Source organism: Cryptomeria japonica, chromosome 8 (assembly GCF_030272615.1).
Source record: "Cryptomeria japonica chromosome 8, Sugi_1.0, whole genome shotgun sequence".
NCBI lineage: Eukaryota > Viridiplantae > Streptophyta > Pinopsida > Cupressales > Cupressaceae > Cryptomeria > Cryptomeria japonica.
Genome location: NC_081412.1, coordinates 529806720 through 529830464, shown reverse-complemented (window position 1 = coordinate 529830464; position 23745 = coordinate 529806720). Strand labels below are relative to the sequence as shown.

General features: G+C 38.6%; 1 protein-coding gene across 14 annotated transcripts in view; it reads left to right on the top strand.

Moving 5' to 3' along the window:
• The window catches only part of LOC131055414 (tRNA-specific adenosine deaminase TAD1), a 110036-nt gene that overhangs the window by 50379 nt on the left and 35912 nt on the right, over window positions 1–23745 (top strand). For all 14 annotated transcript variants that reach the window (XM_057989883.2, XM_057989886.2, XM_057989888.2 and 11 more), the window contains exons 7-8: window positions 8824–8943; window positions 15729–15816. In XM_057989883.2, the coding sequence (XP_057845866.1) occupies window positions 8824–8943; window positions 15729–15816 (208 nt within the window). The remainder of the gene's footprint in view (window positions 1–8823; window positions 8944–15728; window positions 15817–23745) is intronic.

Here is a 23745-nt window from a genome sequence, read left to right as displayed (position 1 = left end):
AAGAAGTCATCCAAGTTGTCAATTGTTTCATCTTCAATTACTATCACTTCCTTATTTATTCTTTCGTGCAGCCATGCCGGAATAGTGGATCTTTCCTTCTCTACTTGTAACTCCTTTATTTGCTGTTCTGCTCGAGGTGGAGAAGTTGCCTCATCATCATAATTTCCTATATCCACGTATTCATCTTCCACATCCTTGTCATTTGCAATTGCTTCTTGTGCTCTAGGAGGGTCTTGTATATCGGGCTGCTTTCCTTTAGCTGCCTTATCTCCCTCATTGTTATGTATAGTGGATTCTAGTGATTCATTTGCACCTTGATCACTACCTCCCTTCCAAGATGATTGTCCCTCATTGTTGGCCGTCTTGTTCCTATTGATCTCATGGATGGAAGAGGTGCTGGTGGAAGGATGACTTGTACTCGTTCTTTCCTTCTTCTGCTTTGACTCCTCCTTGTGACTTCCTTTTCTTTTAGAGCTCATGGGCTGAGTTGACTGGGTAGTATTCGTGCTTATGCTTACGCTTTCTGTTTCCTCATCTGAAGAATCCAGATCTCCCATCATATCAAAAGTGAGCTGCACATTTTGACTCTTCAATTTGTTATTTTGATATTCTATCCATCCTTTTGTAAGCCAGGATGGGTTTTATCAACTCATTCATATCAGTGAATTCTACTTCAACCCAATTGACTTCCACTTCTTTATCCTTTACTTGCTCATAAGCATGCTGGAGGCGCCTTCCATCATCTTGCACTTGATCTGGGATTGTGAACACTCTAAATGTCTTGATGATATCTATAGGCAATCTGGAGAACATCATTTTTCTAATCTAGAAATCATCTTTGACATTCATCCAATAGTCTTCTATATGTGGCCTGTGTTTGTGGCTGTTACCATTCTTCCTCCTCATTTTGCCGTATGGATCAAAATTAGTTCTTGAAGGATATTCAGTGAAGGGATAAAATTTCATCTCCTCCTCTGACCTCTCAGCTGCCTACAAAGATGGACATACCTCCAATGATTGTCCAACCACAATGGGAAAGGAAATCGTAGTCTTATGTTTGTCCTTTTGAGTCTTGTCATATGCAATTAATTGTCTCAACACCTTGAACAACATCATCTTGTTAGTAGGATAACGTGGAAGCTTGTATGGTGGAGATAGGCATCCTTGAACTCGTATGTAGGTGAACTTGGGAAACATTTCTTCACCAGGCACCGTATTTCTTCACCAATTCTTGTGCTTGCAGGGATAATCTTTGATGGATGCCATCTTGCAACCTTCTTGTTATATGCATGGAGAAGGCATCATTCACTCTCCGATAATGCTCCTTGTTATGAAAATGCAGCTGTGTGTAATTCTCGCATACCCTTATTTCTCCCTTTCCATTTCCTAATGGGCCTCTATACATCAATCCGACATACTCATGATTCTTGGGAAGAGAGTATATGATGTAGGAGCTCAAATGAAATTGTTTGGTGCGCTCAAGTCTTCTCAATTGAAGATCAAGATTGTTGCTTATAATCTTGGCCCAGTTGATCTTCTCATTTCTGGTTGTCACTGCTTCCATGAAGTAGAACATCCAATTCTCAAATGAGGAGGCATGTGGACTTCCCATGATCCTATTGAGTAGGGTAATTAGATCACTGAATTCCTCCTTGCAGTCTGTTCGGTTGAGCTTGCTTGGTACTTTGCTAAGAGCAGAGCAAGCCTTCGACAACCAATACTTGTTGATGATACTATGGCATTCCTCATAGATTGCTAGTGTTGCTTCTTTATTTTTGTATATCATATCCTTAGGCTCGGGTATGTTGAATGCCTCACTAATTGCGGTCTTTGACAAGAATGCTAATTCTTTGCCATCAGGTGCCTTTATTTGTCTTGTTTTGACATCATAGTATCTTGCACATTCAACTATTAGTTCATTGCATTGGATGGCAGGAAAAAACCAGCTGCTTGGACAATTCCACTTTTGATCATCTTTTCTGAAATCCTGGTCGGTTTGCTTGTGTAGAGAAGACCTTGAAATTTCTTCATGTCAATCCTGCTCAAATTGGTGTCTCCCACATTCGCCCATAGTGAGGTAATCTTTGATTCAGGTAGCGCTCCTTTTGCATCTTCCTTGATGAGAGCTTGCCTTGTGAGCCCTCCAGCTTTCAAGGCTACCATCTACCTCCTGGAAGAATTGCCTAAGTTAGTTTATTGATTAGATATTAATAGTCATTAGGTGCAAGATACATCAAAGCCAGCAATTTCTCCTAAAAGTATTTGAAACTCCTAAAATATCTATGAATTGCTAAAATCCCAAAGTCCTAAAATTAACTCCAGCATACAGAAAATCTGGAAATGATTATTTCTTAAAACGAATTTTAGCATTAAAATGTGTTAAACAATCAAAAACTTGTTCTAAATCTCATTGCAAAATGTTCTTCAAGGTTGAAATTCTATCACGGATCCATGTCATCAGGCTGCATCAATAAGAAAGGGTCTGATTTTTATTGAAAATGATCAAAATTAAACTTGTCTCAGAACTGTGCTGAATCTTTCCACTTGGTTGGATATCAAAATTCGTTCCTTATTTGGTGACTTCTTTGTGCCAATGTGCTATCAATGCTGTTGATTTGATAATGACTGATGCTAATCAGTGAATTTGCTGTCTCCTGAAGGTGATTTGCTTTGCCCAGATCAGAATCACTGCACCTGAATAGTCCATATCACTGCTCTGTCTGATTAGAATCGGTGCACAAGAAGAGAGAATTCGCCTTATGTTTTGATCAAAACATTTCCTTTATAAGCGCTCAAAGGATGTGTCTCTTCATGTCCTCAGGCCGACTTGATTGCATTGATTAAATGTTTTGTTTTTGTTTTGTTATTTTATTTTTGGTTTCAATGGCTTTCTTTTTAAAATGTTTTATTTTTTGAGTTTGAATTTTCAATGTCCACGCTCAGATTCAATGCCTTTGGGTAAATAGGATGCACTTTGCCTTTTGGTGATTTTATCCTCCAAATCGGCACCACATTATCATTATTCACCTATATCGTGGTTTTAAAGTTCAAAGTGTGATTGGTCTTGTCTTTTAAATGAAACATTTCTTTTTAAAAGTGAGCCCCTCTTTCATCCTTTCTGGCACTGACATCTTTTCCATGTTTGTTGGGTGTTTAGAGTGGAAAGCACATGCCGCGGTGAATAGGTAGTGAAGAATGTTAGGCTAGCATGTGCCGCGATGGAGGAAGTGTGCGGAAGGTAGGAAGTGGATATGCCATGGTGTAGAGGGTGTGAAGGATATGAAGAAGGGGATATGCCACGGTGAGGAGGGCGTAAGGAAGGTCAGTGGGAAAACATGCCGCGGTGGAAGGAAGGTAAGGAAGGTCGGTGGGAAAGGTGCTGCAGTGGGGAGTTGGAGAGGGATGTAGAGGATAAGAAGGTGCCATGGTGGGGAGTTGGAGAGGGATGTGAGGTAAGTATGTGCTGGGGGGAAGGGGGTGGTAAAGGATGAGATGGAAGGTAGGATGCGATGGGAGTTAGGTTTAGGCTAAAAGAAATAAAGGGAGGTTTAGGATATAAGGTGTGGGTTAGGAAAATGGGAGTTGGGGAATGAAGGTAAAATAATGAGGATAGGTAGGTGAGTAGGGAGGTTAGGATGGGGTATAAAGGGGGTAGTGAATAAAGTTTAGGATATGTTGGGGAGAGGTAGAAGGATAGGAAGGTAAGTAGATAGGGGGGTTAGGCCATAATGGGATGAAGGAGGTGGGGGAGTGAAAGGGTAAGTTAGGATAGGATGGAAGTTGGGAGGTAAGAAAGTAAAGGAAGGGAGATAAAAGGATGTGAAGGATGGGATGAAGGTTAGGTAGGTGAAGTAATGGTAAAGGGGTATAGGGTGAAAGTTTAGGATAGGATGTAGGAAATGGAAGGGTAGTGGTAGGTGAAGGGTTAGAATAGGATGGGAAGGCAAGCTGATTAGAAAATATGGTAAATGGAGTTTGGGAGGTTTAAGGGGTAGTGGAAGGTAGGAAAGTGAAGGAGGTTAAGGTATGGGGATATGAAAGGTAGATAGAGGATAGGAATGGTTAGAGATGAGGTGGAAAGGGGAGGCATAAGGGACGTGAAGGTATGGAAAATGAAGGATAAAGGAAAGATTGAGGGTGGAAGAAGACGATGAGTGGAAGGAGATGAAGGAAGATGAAAGGAAGATGGAGGTCGATGGATGGAAGAGATGGGTAGAGAGAGACATGAAGGATGCCACGTCTAGGGAAGGTGTGAAGGATAAGGATATGAAATGGAGAATATGGAATGGATGGCAGGATGGAAGAAGGATATGCTTCACCTCTTATTATCCAAAATTTTCTCACACTTAGGCAATTTTCACATGGCAACACCACTTCAAGCTCAAGCAATCGAATTCGAATCTCTCAAACAACTGCCTCTCAACCTTGATTCTAATCACTAATCCAATTTTTCTAGGAGCTAATATGACTCATTTTATCCTAAGGAGAGACCTGGAATACTACTAAGCTGCCAAAAACCTGAAACTACAAGCAAAAAGGGGGTCTCCATCTGTGATGGGGTGATTTGTAAAATGGTCACAACAATAACTATATCCAAGTTTAAGATCCAAAGATAATATAGAAATGCAATATTGTTAGGAGGTTGAGTTTCAATAGGAATTTGCTCTCATGTTTTTCTGAAACATAGATTGAAATGAAACAACATTTTCATGGGTTTGTGCTCAATCATTGTAAGTTGTTCCAAGAGAGAGAGAGAGAGGCAGTTGCTCCGCTCCTTGAAACTTTCACATTGTGCACCAAAGCAACCTAGTCAAGGAACAAGCCCTTGGAACTAGTCTAATACCCTTGAATGAATTTGCCAACAACTTGAGGGCTACATTAAGCTGTAAAATATGTTAAAGTGCACACACATTTGTGGTTCCTTGATGTGCTTTGTAGGAGAAAGAGAGCCATCCCATGTAAAGAATGGAAATGCTTTCATGGTTGATACTAGAAGATCATTCCATTGATTGCTTGGAAGTAGACTTTCGAAATCTAAGAATTAAAGGGTTCATTTCTCGCCTTTAAAATGAAAGATGCATTTACTTGTGCTTGGGTTGTAGGTGATAGAGAAACCTCTTTTCTAGTTTGAGTGAGGTGGGAAGTGCATAGTAGGATAATCGACCCCTAACTAATTTTGCATATGGGACTTTTTTTGGAGTCTTTTTCATAAACTACACAGAATCTACATGTTAATTTGAGAGTTAGGAGTTGCTGGGTAATTGAAATAAGAAAACAAACACTTTAATTTGCACCAGTGCTTTGAAGGAAGTGAACTTTCTTGTTGTACATAAACTATTTTTGTAGGCATATGAGCACCTCAAAGCAATTACTACACATAGATGACCTGGTATCTGTTTCTAGATGCAAAATTGTTTAGCACTAAATTCAAGCAGTGAAAAACTAGTGGAAAGATTGAGTTGGGTTCCACAAAGAGTGATAAATTGTTGAGGTCCTAGGAGGACTCACTAACTTGGGTCTTTTTAGTGAGCAAAGTGAGATTTCTTTTGGGGAGGTGAAAGGGAGTACTTCCAAAGGGTGAAGAAGAGGCCTCCTATGATAAATGTAAGAACTTGTTTGACCTATAAATAGGGCTAGAGGATTCAAGGTTCCTTGCTCGATAGAAACTGGTCCGTAGTGCTATTCACCATATCCAATAAATAGGTGAACCTATTGATGTCAATAGTGGAAACCACCAGCCAAATCTAATTCTAGTCTAAGATGTTTAAAACAAATTACACTAGTACCATCTATTACTAATTTGATGCCAGTTGAGTAAAAGGGATAGATAGAGGATAAAGGTTTAGAAAAGGGGGAAGGGTTAGAAAATCGAAAGGACGGGGCAATGTGCCAAAACAAATGATCAATTTGACTTTCTTTTTAACTTTCTATCTTCCATTCATATTCCTTTGCCATGTATGGGTGGGGATGATTCAACCAATTTGTATAACTTAAAAGACAAATATGAATGCATTCAATCGGATGAAATTGGAAAAATTGCAAACATACATTCACACAAATATTTGAATCTTAACGATCAGAGGATCCTAAGCAAACAAAAAACATAGAGACACAACAATTCCGAGAACTCTCTATCCAGAATGAGATGATGGGCAACAAAAATGTAAAGACACTTTTAATAGACAATGAGTGAAAGACTCTTTACAAATGAGCATAGCTAATATTTATATAAATTGAGGGCAAACAGGTTGCACCTCTTGCTATGATTGAAGTTGTAGAAACAATATAATACACTGAAGAGAATGAAAAGGTACATATGTCAAGACACGTGGATGAGAATCATGATGATCTACTAGAAATGCCAAATGAACAATTAGGATGTGGTGCATGCGAGTAGTAGAGTGGTTGGTGATCCCTTAACTTAAAATGATTTCCCAAGAAGGAATGTGCTAATTAATTATGGCATTCCTATGAGATCTAGTTAGTCATCTCAATGTGACAAACGGGAATTCTTGGGTAAAGCCCATGCACTTGGTAGGCATTGATAATTGGTGATTGTCAAAGTGAGATTATCTAGGTATATGCTTAGCAGGTGGAGAATCCAAGTGAACAATGAACAACTAACATTTGTGTTGGAATACTCTATAAAGGTGCAATCGAGTGGAGGGAAGCTTGTAGTACATGATTAGGTGTGAGAGTACAAGTGGGTTGGAAGGATGCTTTAAAAAAATATCCAGTTGTGAAAATTTCTTTGCCTTTAAAGAAAACTCTCAAAAGTTCCACTTTGTCTTGGTATCCTAGTTCAAGAATCATCTGGTTGGTGAATTAACTTGCATGAAGGCAGAAGACAATGATAGATTTGTTTGAACTGAAAATTTTGTAGGGTTCTCGAGGATTGTTGGATTCACTAAGGCAATAGACCTTATTTGAAGGTGGTGCATTGCAAATTTCTAAGTTGCTAGTTTTGGTTTGGATTCCTAGATTCTAGATTTGGCAATGTTTTTTCTGGGTTTGGGTTCATTTGGGTTCATCTATACAAAAATCATTTAAAAATCAACATAGCATCATATAATCAACAAAATCACCTAAATCTTGAACGCCATTTGAAATATAAATGATAAATATTATAAAATGTTCATTGTTCAAACTTCAAGTTCAATATTAAAATAAAAATAATATCAAGTTCAACAATCAATTTTCAGAGTCATATGGATTTCTAGATCATCATCATCATTATTATTGACCTTAGATGATGTAGGAACATTTGTAGAACAACAAGTAGTGCCATTGTCACTCACACTAAAACTGTGCTCACTTTTAGACTCCTCAAGGGCAACATGTTGGGAAGTGGAAACATCCAAGTCAGTATGCTTGGGTTCTATATCTCAAACTTTGTGGAGGGCATGACACACACTATTTTCATACATTTTTAAAAGGAAAAAAAATGCTTAAAAAGCCATAAAAATAGTAATTTTGGCATGTTTAATCTACCTTTTTCATGTGCGGTGTGAGTCAAGGGCTAAGATTCTCTGAGTACTCATTGAAAATCATCAAAAACTTGCCATCGAAGTGAAAGTCCAAGTCCAAGTGAAAGGTGAAAAAATAATAAGAAATCAAAAAAATTAAAATTTTGTCGAATTTGTGATGGGTTCTTTGTGGGTTTGTTGGGATCAATCTACTTCCTCCTTGGGTTCACCTGAGTTTGCCTCAGATGAACTCAATTGTCCATGGCCATGCTGCGCTAGAATCTGCAGGGGAACCAGACCAAACCATGGATTGGGGTGGTTGGGTGTTCACTAGGTGGATGTGGTAACATAAGAAAATGCACTACAATTTTGTTAGATAGGCACAAATTGTGGAAACTTGGCTATGGAGAGGCCTTTGCTAGAATCCAATCAACTTCAATTATGGATTCTACAGAAGAGTAACAGATAGTAAAACTGTTTGTTCAAAATCCAAATATAGACTTATGAATACAGTCATCTAGTATTGAGACCTTTTGGTAGAGAGTACCTGAAACAAGCACTTCAATATCACTACTAGGTTTTGCAATGTTCTTTGGATAGATTAGCTCCTCTAGAAGATGACAGTCTATATGCTTCAAAGGAGTCCTGAACAAAGCAGCAATTCAAGGCAGTATTATTTATAAGCCGATATGTCCAGTTTATGGATGAAAGGTTCTGGTTGGGTTTGGGAGAAAATTAATGGAATGTGAGTGCAATGATTTCTTTGGAAGCCAGTTAAGTCTATTTTCATGAAGAGGCGTGCCATAGATTCATCAGTGAACTCAGTTGAGCAGGGTCTTTCTGTATATGTAAAGAAGATCAATTGCTATTGATTGAAGAAAAGGGAGTTATGCTTCCTTTAAGAGTAAGCCCTAAGATCCCTTTGTTACAAAGATACTTTTTTGTAAGTACAAGCTAAACATAGTTCTTATATAGGATCCAAAGCTAGCCTTTAACGACCTTTTCAACCTTATGCTAAACTGCAGGATGATCTAAAGGAGTTAAAAAGCATTGTCTGCTTCTTTAGACTAACTATTTGTACTCGATTTGTCTCTAAGTGACTCAAGTTTGAGTAGACAATTGAATCTTGGTCTCAGATGTATAGGCAATTTTTTTAACTATCTATGTTTATATGAAGTCAGCATTATTTTTTCAGCCAATGGTTCTATGCTCTGTAATTTGTTGACATTGATAAGTTATCTCTATGTGTGTATCACCGGCTATAATTTATATGTCTATTCACATGTATCTTTTTGTACATAATCTGAGCATTTGTCACATATAAATTGATTCTTTTGTTTGACTTTGATGAGACCAGATATTCTATTTGCTGGAATGCATTGGGTTTGCATGAAGTAGTTCTTGGAACAACAGGTAGAAAGCAAGGGACATCAGCGAAGGGAGCCCTATCTCCAGCTACAATGTCATTTTTATGCAAGTATGATTTTCCAAGCCTATTTTTCTAGAAGGAATTTAATTTAGAGGCACATAAACAAATTTATGGTTGTATGACAACATAGAATGGAGTGGCAAAACTTGTGTTTTAGAAAGAAAGAAAGTAAAAAATGAGAAAATGATGTCTATGGATGACAAAATGGGAAGTGGGAGTAGCAACTGATCATGTGTTATATTGCGCCAAAGGGGAGCACATAAAACATTCTAGAAACTGTCTAATGTAGAAACTATAGGATATCCAAGGGCTGATACTCTACGGTTAACACAATCAAGTCTTTATATCCATTTATTTACTTGTACCAAGGCTTGTCAGGATCATATGCTGAAAGGACATTTAGAATTTTACATCTCATGCGAAATATAGTATAAAATGGATGCTGCTCCACAATTAGTACATTAGAATCATTATATCCTCTGTTTCCTTGTGCCAAGGTTTTTCTTGATTGTGTGCTGAGAGGTCATTTATTATTTGGAATCTTGGATCTGCCTTCCTGATTACCGTTGGTAGCTTGTTCTAATTGTGAATTCTATCTTCAAATGAAACTTTTTCCTCTATCCAGTTCAGAATTGCCAGTGATGTGACCTAGAGAGTTGAGGAAGGGTTTTCTTCTGCTGCTTCAACTATAATATGTAAGATTCAACTTCAAAGTGGCACTGGTGAATTAAATAAAGTGCTCGTATTTTGTATAAATTCTGAGTGGACATGCTGCTGAAGGTGTTTATAATCCATATTGAAGGTTTCATGTTTGAATCCGGGGGGTGCCATGATTGTAAACTTTCATGAATGACATAGAGGTAAATGGAAAAAATGATACCTTTGTGGAATGCTTGAATAAGGGGGTCTCATACACCAATTTGATGTGTTGCTTGGCAGTGACTGAAAACCAGAAAACTATTTTTACTTCTACTCTTTTACCAATTTTCTGTCTCTTTGTGTGTTGCTTGGCAGTGACCTAAAAATCTATCTTTACATTTATGTTTTTACCAAATTGGGGTGTCTCTTGGTGGGGGCCTAAAAAGCTATCTTGTAATGACCCCATTCGATCATTAAAACGAATCAACCAAGGAAAATGCTTTCGTCCTAATGCCTGGCAATCCAAGGACATTACACATTAAATAATTAAGATGAAGGCTATTGCTGACCAAGAAGGGAGAAATCAGATTGATCAAAGTTAATTAGTTCTTAATGATTTTGTTAGCAAAAGACCGATTAGGTGTAAGACATGATTAAATTAAGCTGTTTACAAAAGACATGGCTGTGGGAGATACAACTCCTCACATCATGCCCTTTCAAGGGGTATAAGGAGGGGATTGCCAGTTCTCTAAAAGGTATTGAGTTTTGGTTTTTATTTACATCCATTCGAGATTTGGAAGCGCTCGAGAAGAGCCTTAGACAGTTGTGTAAGAGGGGCATCAACTCATGCCATTACAAGGTAAAAAGACGCATGAATAAAGAGAGGAAATTGCAGAGACGGCGTCAAAGATTGCATGCTTTCAAAGAGATATAACAGGAAGAGCGATCCAGAATTCTGATTATTTCATCAAAATCATAGTTATCCAATTGCATGGTGATAAAGGAATCATTCAGGCACAGCGATCTTATCTATAGAAGATCCGAAGTCATATCCTTGTATTGGTTATCAAAGTGGTGAAGCACAGTAGCCTTAGTATACTCTGCATATATAATCATCAGACCATTGTGTATGTTGAATCTATATTAAATTTCAGAATCAATTTCTCTTGGAATAGTATATTGCAAATTGCATCAAATAAGGATGGTTATATTGTTATCTGTTAGAGCATCTCATATTCATATAAGAACTACTAATTGAGCCCTTTGCTTGAAGTAATCCATGATTTAAGTCTTAAATAGCAATATTTCTATCATATATTTCCAATCAAGACCATAAGAACCAGAAGCATAAATGACTCAATTAATTGCAAATTAGAGGAGATCCCACAAGGGACATTACAGTGGTATCAAAGCTGGTGATCTTGCCAGCTTGTTGGGGAGAATGCAGAATTGTTCTCAAATTGGTTATAGGAATGTAGAAGATGAAGATAATTAAAGAACTGGTGTCAGAATTGAGACAAACCATCCAAAGAAGTGATAGGAATTTAGCCAAATGGAGTGAGTTAAATGCTAAGCTAAAAGAAAGAGCAAAGGTAAATGAAGAAGGATCTTCCAATGAAGAAAATCAGAATGAAGTAACTAAACACTTAAAGGAGCAAGAAGACAAAGAGAGAAATGAGATTAAGGAGTTGAACAACATACATGAGACCTATGACTCGAACCATTGTCCGGAAGAATCAGATTTTGGAAATAGATAGGTCTAAGTTAGGAACTAAGGATAACTTTCATATTGTTAATAATCCTTTGTTTGAAGTTGAAGCGAATGAGACTTATGGCAACCTGCTCTTTGAGTTGAATAAAGAAGCTCTTCATGAAGGTTGTGACGAGATTGATGACAATCGTAGAACTTGGGACCCCGGTGCATCTCCAATCAATGAAGTATTGAGGCAAGCTTGGAGCAGTGGGACAAACCCTAGTGATGCTATCATTAACCACTCTCCAATAAAATTGCAAGAGATTGCAATTCATGGCAGGACGATGAAGAGGATTCCTTCTTTTGATCAACATTCAAATATTGAGTGTTTAAGTCTGGTTGAAAGAAAAGGTCACACTTCAATTGTATCTATGTCCATACCTCGTATACAAAATAGATATTATTTCCATTGTTTTTCCAATGTGAGAACATCAGCTTATGACCAAGTGGTTATTAAACCATTGCTAGCTTTATGGAAACTAATTGTGAGAGATCCTACAAATAAAATTCAATTTTTTGTCTCCACCACAATGAATAGTGATTCCTACCAACATTCTAGGATATCGCTATACAATTATTCCTATAACCCTATGATGACTACAATAGGCTGGAGCAATTGGGACTTTCCTCTTGACATCTTGGGGGAATACGTTAAGATTTTGTTTCGATGGTTGAGTAAATTTCCTTTTCCATTACTCAAGAGCGAGTCCAATAGTGATATCTATTTCAACCCCTTCATGCATTATAGTTTGGAACTAGACAATGCATACTTCTCAAGACTTAAAGAGAGACAAATTCAGTTTGAATATGATAATCAGATTGTTGTAATAAGAATGGTGGAGTGTCAGTGTAAGGGTTCATTTCTAAGATCGACTTGGAATCTTGGAATCATTTGGAATTTGATTATTGCTATGATTTATGATGAATATCAAAGAAGCAATAATCTGCAAAAAATCGCGATTATATCCGATTAATCTCGAATTGTTGAGCCAATTGATTTATTCCCTGAAACAATCCTCATTCATGCAAAAATTGTTGACCAATTGTTGACCCAATTTTTAATGATTTTTTGTGTTAAAATCACATTAAAATCATGTTAACCAAAAAAAAAGGGCAAAAAAAGTGAAAAAATTGTTGGAAAAACCTGTGAAACCCTAGAAAAACTTGTGAAATTATCGAATTGCTTAGAAATAGGGCCAATTTTGAGATGGAATTAGAGTTAGTGCGGAATCAATGTGGAAATGGTTTGCTATTTTGTCCATTCGTTTTCTTTCTGACCTCCAAAAACCCTAAATAGAGGAGGGGAAGGAGCAATGGTGGTCATCAACTAAATTTGAAAGGGCCTCAATCATCCTAGATTGTGGGGGGCATATGAGATAGTGTTGAAGCAGCTGGCAAATCTGCTCTAAATTGCGGCTTCAATATCTCTCTGCACACCCTGCCCCATGGATTCTGATGCTAACAAGTATATAATTAATATTATACACTCTTTAAAATTATAACTATTGTACACTATTATAGATGGCTCTTTGACGGGGAAGGAGTGAACTCCTATAGTTTATAATCAATACTATAAAGTAGTTTTGAAGTGTAAACTATTATAGACTATTAATATATATTAATAGTTATATAATAAACTATAAATTAAAAATAATGTAAAATTTTAATGTACATATTTAATTTTTAATATAATATATAATATATTATTTTGATTGAGGAAACTTGGGTTTTTAGCCTGGTCTAAGCCTAGAAAGACCACTTACAGAGGATCTCTTCTGTGAGGCTATTTTGGGGGGCCATCATTCCCCACACTTCACTTGTTCAAACCTGCAAGCCCAACGGCCCAATGAAGGCATGAGGCTTGCAAGCTTAGTAGCCCAGTAGGGGTTTGAACCTTGGTGGCCGCCTTACCAATGAAGTCTTTCTACCACAACACTAAACATCCAAAGACATATAATATATATAGATAGAAATATAGATATCTGATTTTTAATTGATATATTTAGTTTTTGCTTAGACAAAGACGTATAATTCATTATATGGGCAATGCATCCAAAGTGCTCTATGAATAAATCTGAATGACAACAAACAAGCTTACATACTTGTAATAAAACAGCCTCTAATGCATAATCATTAACATTTGTCTCCACCTAAAATAGTAGTTGCTAGCTAGGTATTGCCAAAACCAGTGGCTTGTTAATCGTTTACTTCAACTAAACAAATGCTTTTTGTTGAATTCTACCCCATATAAAGGACTTACCAATTTCCATTAGGGAACATAAAGCATTGCAATTGTGGAATATGATTCGATAAGCTTTCTCAAATATTGAACTACCCCTAGAAAACTCCTTGCCTCAATCATAATGAAAGTCTTGAATCACTTCAAAATGGCTTCCACTTTTACTAAATTCATGTAGCTGGATCACTGTCTGATAAATTTTGATTTCAGTTACTTCATAGACTTGGCTAATATTTGATCTCAGACTTAGACAACTATTTGGTATATTTGGTGACTGCCCTTTTAAAAAGTTAATTGAATATTTGCCTATGCAATCAGCAATATGAATATAAACAACAAAAATCTATTTTCTCTATTTTATTTGCTCTCTATAACTCTATGCTATAGAAATGTCCTTAAGTTTTTTTAAAAAATAGTTTTTTTCTATTTTTCTACAATTTTTTATGATTTTTTCCTTTTTTTTTTCAAAAAATGTTATACTTTTGGTTTGCCAATTTTTCCCCCAAATGATTTTTGCTGCTATAATGAGTATAGTAAACTTGCTCTCATAGTGTTAAGATTTGAGATCATCAAAGGACATGTTCCCAAAGAGTTCATTGATCTTCCTATGATGGTTTTCGAGAGATTGTTTTCATTAGTGTTCAACTGAACTACATTAAGAGTGAATGGTGCGACAAACCTTGGGACCCAGGAAATTCTATGATGGACATGTTGAATGACATAGATTTGCTTCATAGTATGCTAGAGTTTGACAAACTTTGCAAATCCATTGACTACAGCATGAAACAACGAATATGTGTAGCAGGCTTATTTGGGACCCCGGCATCAACATGAAGGTTTAAGGTTGTTTGTGGGCAAGCAATTCCAAGGAAGGGAGACTGTAATGACCCCAATCTGTCATTAAAATGAATCAACCATGTGGAAAATGCTTCCGTCCTAAGGCTTGGCAATCCAAGGACATGACACACATTAAATAATTAAGATGAAGGCTATTGCTGACCAAGAAGAGAAAAATCAGATTGATGAAAGTTAATTAGTTCTTAATGATGTTGTTAGCAAAAGAGCTGATTAGGTGGAAGACATGATTAAATTAGGTTGTTTGCAAAGACATGGCTGTGGGAGATACAACTACTCACATCATGCCCTTTCAAGGGGTATAAGGAGAGGTTCATGGATTCTCTAAAAGGTATTGAGTTTTGGTTTTTACTTGCATCCATTCCAGATTTGGAAGAGCTTGAGAAGAGCCTTAGACAGTCGTTTAAGAGGGGGCATCAACCCGTCCCATTACAAGGTAAAAAGACGCATGAATAAAGAGATGAAATTGCAGAGACAGCGTCAAAGATTGCATGCTTTCAAAGAGATATAACAGGAAGAGGGATCGGAGTTCAGAATTCTGATGATTTCATCAAAATCATAGTTATCCAATTGCATGGTGATAAAGGAATCATTCAGGCACAGCGATATTATCAATAGAAGATCCGAAGTCATATTCTTGTATTGTTTATCAAAGTGGTGAAGCACAGTAGCCTAAGTATATTCTGCATATATAATCATCAGACCATCTTGTATGTTGAATCTATATTAAATTTCAGAATAAATTTCTCTTGGAACAGTATACTGCAAATTGCATCAGATAAGGACGGTTATATTGTTATCTGTTATAGCATCTCATATTCATATAAGAACTACTAATTGAGCCCTTTGTTTGAAGTTCTCCTTGATTTAAGTCTTACATGGCAATAATTCTATCATATATTTCCAATCAAGACCATAAGAACCAAAATCATAATTGACTCAATTAATTGCAAATTAGAGGAGATCCCACAAGGGACATTACATATCTTTAGCTTTATCTTCTTACCATTATTTATATATATTTGATCATCTGAAGAGGAATGTTTAATGTCGCTCTTAAGAAATAAATGCAATCAGTTTAAACATATTATTATTAGCACAATACAATGATCGAAGATACCTTGAACCTAATCTTGTATTCAATATTTGTTGGCAGTTGGCTGTTTCTGAGAGTTTTATTGTTGCTCATCATATTTTGTGTCTTATGTATGCACAATAGGCAGTTTAAGCTTGGTATTCGAATGGTTGCGGCATGTTATAACAGGAGGAGGAATATTATCTCTAGAATTGCTATAATGGATCAAATAGAGAACAATCTTATATTTGTCATATGTGCTTATTTATCAGGCGGGCGCTGCAGGATTTGTTTATCTCTTTGCTTCATAGATCAGATGGCAATTTGAACTTTTCTCGACTTTCTTATCATGAAATGAAGGTAATTTTCTACCTTCATTTGAAGGATTGATCACTAACCGGAATTACCAGAATTATTTAACTGTCATGGCATATTATTTTTTTGTTTTCCACTGTTTCATGTAAGACCATGTTGAGTGATTATGTTTATCTGTAAAACTAATGTGAAACAGTGTAGAGTGTTAGTGCAAAATCATGCTATATTCTCAAATATTTTCAAAATAAAAAGTATTTCATTTTATGCAATTAAGTTTGTTGCTTCTATGGCCAAATCAATCCTATAAATGCTGCTTCTCAATGTGATTTTTGTTCAACATTTTCCTTGAGTATCCATAGGTACTTGTGATACATGCTAGATTCCAACAATTTATCTGTTCTGTTAAAGAGGAATTACCATTATATATTGCTGAACATTTTGTAACCGTGACTTCTTCAAACTACTTCTGCAAGGGTCAAGTGCTTGAATCTTTGCGATGCATTTCATAAGCATTACTTGGGTAGTACAAGATTTCCCCTCTTGCCATAGCAAACAGCTGTTCTTGATTCAAGTTTGGTGTCAGTTTCTTGTTAACTTTTCTCTTGGTTATATTCTCATGCAAAAAGTTTTTCCTTGCAAAAGCATCTTTTTCAATTTCTATTTCTGTAATTTGCTTCTCTGGTGACATGATTTTCCTGAATATTTTGATGGAAGGTGTTTTTAAATTTTGATATTGAGCTGGTGAAACTTAACGTTCAATGCAACTCCTTTCTTATAGACAGCCACATTCTGTGCTTTATGTTTGGAATCTCAATTTGGTTCCTAATCTTTGTTCCTGTTTACTTCAATGATGCAGCTTGATTTATCCACTAGAAATCAATAACTTTGGAACAAGAATCTTCAAAATAATATTTTTTCCTTAATTTTCACTTTGACTCGGAGCCCTCTGATGCAAAACCAAATGAAGGTGGCTTAATGCAATACTTATGTTGCCAATTATAAATCATTGATTATCATCTATCAGCTATTTTTTGGCATTAGATTTAGTATTCTGAGTAAACAGAGTTTTGTTAGGTATTGCCTTGGCATGCTCTAGTTACTTAAGTATTATGGTATATTATGTTTCCAAGCATGTATGCATGTCTGTCCAGGTGATATCTAAGCTTTGAGATTGGTCATAGTTATCACTGTGTTTGTTATGAGTGGTTACCTGACATTTGTTGAATTGACACAGCTTCATGGTCGATATCCGTGTATGTTATGATTGGACACATTTGAGGAACTCTTCTTGGTATTCTCTTAAGTTGAAAGAATAATCTGTATTTTGAAGAATATGTTTTCCATGTACATTTTGGTATGTGGATAAAGTGTTAAAGTTCTATTTCTGTCCAGTGTTATTCATGTCATATAAATTTATCTGGTTTAGTTGTGTATATATATTGTCTATACTTGACTTACCTATTCGAGAAATTTGGTACTGTTGCCACCTCAAATCTGGTTTAGACTAGACATCATCAATCTTGATAACTGGAAGTCTGCAGAACGTAAAGCTGGTATATATGAAATTTTGAGCGTTGGTTTCAGAGATTTCATGGGAAGATAATTCAATGCACCATAGACAAATCATGAAAAATCTGTTGGAAACAACCAAGATCACTTGCAAAACAAAACTCTCCACAAACTAGCAAAATGCAAAATGAGAAATATCATAAGAGATTGTTACAGAATGTATAAAAGGTGCCTTGCATATAAAGTCAACCAAGAAGAGGTGAAAAGGTAGGAGTGAAACTCTGACGATCCCTCAAGTATGCAACAAGTGTAGGACTCTATGGACAAGTGTTGGGACACTTGGTGACTCTACATTAGGTGAGACAAAAGTCTAGTAAACCTCTAAGTGAGCTTAAGTAGGCTAAAAGAAAACTAGTTAGATAAAACACCTTTTCACACTAATGCCTCCCTTAAGCAAAACTTAGGGAGTAAGCTAATCACATAAAAATTGAGTCCCAACAACATGGCCTGATAAGGTACTTATGTACAAAGAAAGATCTCTCATAAACAGAGAAAGGGAGAAAACCATGTGGGAACAATAATCCCCTATAAAAGAGAGAAGAGAAGGATAAGACCTCCTACAAAGATTTCCATGTGAAAATGAACATGATGATGAAGTGTCGTGCCTCGTTTGAGATTTTGGCCTTATACTACAAATCACAGCCTTAAATAGCCACTTAACCCATGCTTTAGCAAATAGGGCTGACCTGAAGCAAAGGGAAAGGGATAACAAAATAAAAATAAAATATAATTGCAAAGGAAATGAGCCGACCTGTTGGTGTTTAAATGAAATTAAATCTATTTTGATTTAGGGCTGACTCCAATAGCGATACGAGGACATATTACAAGCAGCTCTCCCTTTGGAGATAGGATAAAAACAAATAAATACTTATTATATTAATTCTGGCCGACCTAATCAAAGGGAGGTGACTTGGATAAAGAGGCATATTGAGGGATATATAAACAAGTCATTGGGTGAACATTAGAACACAATTCATGGAACATCATTCTAATCTCTGAGTTTAGAGTAGATATAAAGGCAGAACAGAATAAAGAACCAGATCAGAAATTGGAATACTTATAATCTGCATAAACCAAGAAGAATTACATTTGCAAATCAGTTATAAACACGAGCAATCAGGACAGAGCATCAATGAAAAGCAGAAGCTCTCATATACAGTGATCAGACCTGATCTGAGCCGTGGTACACTAATCTTTTGTGGTATGCAGAAACAATTATTTAACATATATACATATATCTATAACTGGTGTATGGAGAAACAAGGGTATGAATCCTTATGTGCTAATATAACATATATACTTATGCATTTAACAATGTTAGATATGAGCAATCATATGATTTCCTATTTGCAATAATCGATCATGGTAGGGTAAGGAAGGAAATACAAGGAGGGGGAACGGCTGTGGATCCCTCACTAGGCACACCATCTCATTTGGATGGCAGAAAGGCCACAAGGCCAAGAGGGACAGAGTTTCTGCTCGTGGGCCTAGTGTACCCTATTGCAGTTTCCCCTACAACTCCTATACTGATCAATTGTTGGGATAAACTCAAGGGATCTTCAATCATAAGAGGGTAAGTGATGCAGAGGAAAGAGTAGGCATCAATGATTTTTCATCATGTTTTAAGATTATGGGTTCTTATTCCTTCAAAGCCTACAAAACCCTTAAGCCTACACAAGACTAAAACCTTCAATTTTGGTAACCAACACTCAAAACCCTTACCAAACCTTTAAGACAACCTTGAATATGTCCACATGACCTATACAAACCCTCCATGGCTTCCAAGAGCAGAGATCTAACCAACTTTTGTGATTTCTTTAATAAGGTCACCCAATTCCAGTAGGTTTCTGAAACTGATAAAATGACGATAACTTGCAAACCAGACCACATAACTAAAATCTAAAACCTGTTTTGGATACCCATTTGGAAGTTATAAAACATATGTAAAATAGAGATATGGTTGTTTTGGAGCATGTGTCTCAAAATAGTACTGCTATGCTGGAAAAACCTAGTTTCTGAACAGGGTGATTGGAAAGATTCGACCATTAGACAACTTTGATGTCATGTACACCCATTGGTGGGTCCTTCTATGGGATACCCTCTCCCCTGGTTACTTATTTTGGTCCTCTTTGTAGAAGGACTAGGGTATGGAATGCCTTGGTCTGGACCAGGGCACCCCAAAATGCCCCGGTCCCTCTCAAATGGCCCTAATTTAAAATGGGGTAGGTGCTATATCTCCTCGATAGCATTTGATTCCCAAGGCTACACATGACCGTTGGAGGTTGGCTTAATCGGTAATTTGCCTAGGAAACCTTGTATAAAGACATCTTGTATACACCTAAAAATGGTCTGAAGATAATTAATTGAATAAGCAATTATTTAATTAATCCTCCCTCCCAATTTAATTGAATTCACTAAGCAATTTGATTAAATTCCCCTTTTCATCTACTTATTAATAAATCTAAGGATTTATTTAATAGGTTCATTCCAATAATCCCCTTTGATTAATTAATTCAAATTAATTAATTCCCCCCATCAAAATCATTTCTTCTAAATCCTCTAATTAATTAAAACAAATCAATTATGAGTTGTTGAGATTAATTAGCCTTTTCCTATTATTTGAATTTTTTAATTCAAATTCTCCTAACTTCTACCACTCCTAAACCTAACCATTCCTAAACCTAACCCATTCTACCTACCCACCATGTCCCCCTTCATCTAACATCTTCTAGAACCTTGTGACACTTGTCACTAAGTGTTCCCTTTCATCTAACCTCTTCTAGAAGCCTCTTGACACTTGTCACCATAGAGATGACAGATGCTCCTTTTAATTCAACCCCCTTTGCCAACCTCCTCCAATTTAACCTTTGATATCTTCAGATCAATCTTGACTGTTGATTCATGCCACATCACCCCTAGTCTTGGAAAATCCTATAAATAGACCTCATTTTGAGCAATATGCATCCCATCTCATTTGTTTGCCCTCTCAGGTGAATAACTTAAAGTACACAGATAAAGCACGTAATGCAGAATAATAATGCCATAGATATCAGGTCAAATATATAAGATGTTATTCCATTCGTAGTCATTGTTCGTCACAAGTTACATTCGGAAGTATATAAAGATACCGAGGGGGTGCGAGCGCCAACCGTCGCACCGCAACTGCCACCCCGCGGTTGCCAACTAGCCAAGACAATTACAACTTAATTAACTAGTTTTATTTTCATGTACAATATTGCCGCCAACATCATTCCCCCCAAAAGAAAAGAAGTCGTCTCCGGACGACTTAATACAAAATAGAGATGACATTAAACAGAACTGCTGAGGCCAGTCGAGCCCAAAACTTATACAACTGCTGCGTCCTCGCCTGAAAACCCTTTTCTGCTACCATCCGATGCTCAAGTGCGGATTTCACCATTATTGCTTCCTTCGACATCACAGTCCTCTTGTGCCTAAATCAAACTTGTCTGCAAAACACGCGTTTCAGTCTCAGCCTCCACCAACTGCTACTCCAATGATACTGTCTCCCTAGCCAATTTGTCCTCGATAGCCACTCGTGCTGCCCTCTCGGCATCCAACTCCTGGGTACGCTGAGCTAAGTCTCACGCTACTCCTGCCTCCAACCTGGTGGTCAGCTCCTCCCGAGCCCTCTGTGCATCCACCAAGGCAACCTCACGTCCAGCCGAGACATACTCCGAGTTCCTCAAAGCTTACCATTCATGCCTGGAGGTGGCCACAACCCTCTGTCACAAAGGCTACGAGACACCTCAAATCCTCCATCACACTCCCCAAAGGCTGATAGCTGAACTGAATAACTCTCTGGTGTCGTATGACTTCGTGTTCTTGCAATGCCTTCCCTCAAACTCTGTTTGTTCACAACCTCCAAATCCGTCTCCCTCTACGACTTATGGCTTCCCCGCCAATGCTTAGCTGCAGGCTTCTTTCTCACAGTACGGGACAACCCAACACTTACTGTGCCTTCTCTGATGCCTTTCGCCCAACTCAAAAAGTGTATTGTAGCTCAAAAATAAACTGGGGGTTTGGGGCAGCGTCCCAACGGGGTCGAGGGGCAGCGCCCCAGGTGCGCCCCCGCCGCCAACACCAATTTACAACCCTCCGAACCACCCGAAAGTCCATGGCGCGCATCATTTCTGTGATATTTTAAGATGTCAAAACCCTTCTTCTCCACTAATATTTTCAGCATCCTGGCTCCAGATGTCATCGAATGATTTTTCAATCTGGTTTTTTTTTTTTTTTTTTTATTGTTTCCTCTGTAATGTCCCCGATGGCACCCCGGCCATACAACCTCCCCGTACGGTCAACAACAACACCGACACCTCCAATTGTGCGGTCAACACCCTCCTTACTGTACGGACAACATGGTCAACCGTGCACACCGTACGATCCTCCTTCCGCACGCTCAACACAGTTCAATCGTACAGTGGAGCACTAACGACGGAGCGGCTGCGTGTCTTATTCTTTGCGTGGGCGGTGTATCCACCGCACGGTGGTCCACCGTCGGTGTTGCCACCGCACGGTGGTCCCACCGTGCGGTGGCAACCCACCGTTGGTGGTTCTGCCGCACAGTGGTCCCACCGTGGCATCTTCGTTTTTTTTTTAAATCGATCGTACGGTCAACTATCGTACGGACCCGTACAACCGTACGGTTTTTTTCTTTTTCTTTTTTTCTAAGTGTCCAGATTCGGCTCGGGTTTCGTGCCTCTGGGATCGCCCTTTCTCGGTTTGCCTCGCCTGAGAGTCTCCCGCTTTGGTCCCGTGCCTCTCGAGTCGCTTTCTCGGCCTCTCAGGTCCCCTTCCATCCTATCGGGTTCCCCTCCGGACTCTTGGGTGTCCTTCCGGCCTCTCGGGTCCCCTGCACGCTTCTTGTGGTAGGGTTTCAATTTGGACCCGTTGGTGGCAAGTCTATTTTCAATGGCCATCCGAAGACCTGGAACCACAAATTCTATAGGGACCACGGTCTCCTTCCCGTACATAAGAAGAAGAATAATAAAGATTTTGAAGGCTGCGGCCTTCCACACAGGGTTCCAATTGTTGCCGACATAAATGATCTTGGGATTATCTATGTCACCGAGGTTTGGGGCGTCTCCCTTCCAATATTCTCTGTATTCTGGCAGGTACACCTCCTCTGTTACTTGCTCTGGTTCCTCTACTTCGAGCTTGTAGCTTTGGAACATTTCCTAATCCTCCATCTGCCAGTGGAAGAGCCCGTTCAATGACCCTGTCTCATCCTCGGAGCACTCTCCTAGTTTGAGAATCCCTTCGTCGTTGGGCTCCCTGCAGCCCCGTCCTTCATCCCTCAGGTCGCCTTTTCCTTTACCCTCCGATTCCGAAGATGATGCCAGTTCCTCGTCGACAACCTGGGTCCTCAGATCAATGGTGTACTTCTGGCCCCCTTTCTCCATAGAAAGGGTGTTCTTTTTCCAGTCATTGTTCACCTTTGCTGTAACCAGCCACCCTCTGCCTAAGATGGCATCGTACCCCTTCTTCTTGAGTGGGATTACCACAAAATCTAGTATGAAGGGTTGCGTGCCGATGGTGACCGGTTGGGCCATCAGGGTGCCGAGTGGCTTGATGCCGTGCTGGTCTGCACCTACCAAGTTGAACGTGGGTGGCCATAGTATTGGCTTCCCCAGCTTCTTCCACGTATCCTCTAGCAGTACATTCACCCTCGAACCTCAGTCCACGATGGTGTCCTTGAGGATAGCCCCGAGAATTCCCATCTCTACTACATCAGGATACTGACCACTATTTAAGGCCAACAACGTTGGGTCAGCCGAGGGGTTGAGCGGAACTTCTGCCCGTGTGGCACGCAAAGGTGCCTGCGCAGTGGATTGTATGGAACTAAAAATGGCGGTTCTTAATTGTGGCATTGTTTCTAGAAGGTCCTTTACCCTTATAGGTACTTCCATCTGCAGTACTTGCCCAATGATGTTATTTTCAGCTTCCGTACGGGATGATGTACTCACCACCTCGTTGTTCCGTCGTTCGGCTGTCATCTCACGTTCAATATTGGCCCTTGCCTCCTGTAATCTCTCCTACTTCGTACGGGGGTCGGGATAAGTGGCCTTTTTTGTCTGAGCGCGGGTGATCGCCAATACTTCTTTTTCACCCGTCTTCTCAGCCTTCTCAATGTTGAGGAGATTAACCCCTGCCTTTGGGCAATTTGCGTCCTCATGGTCGCCTGGCCCACACCATCGGCAAAGGTGCTGAGGGGTGGCTTCCTTCGTGCAATCACGGGCGAAGTGCCCCCACTAATTACAGGCCCTACATTGGATCATTGGCCGACCCTTGGCGTCATACTGGATACGGCTTCCGTTATTGTTATTGTTGTTATTCCTTCCGCCGCTGTGTCTGTTGTCCCGGTAACCTCCAGATGATGCCGTT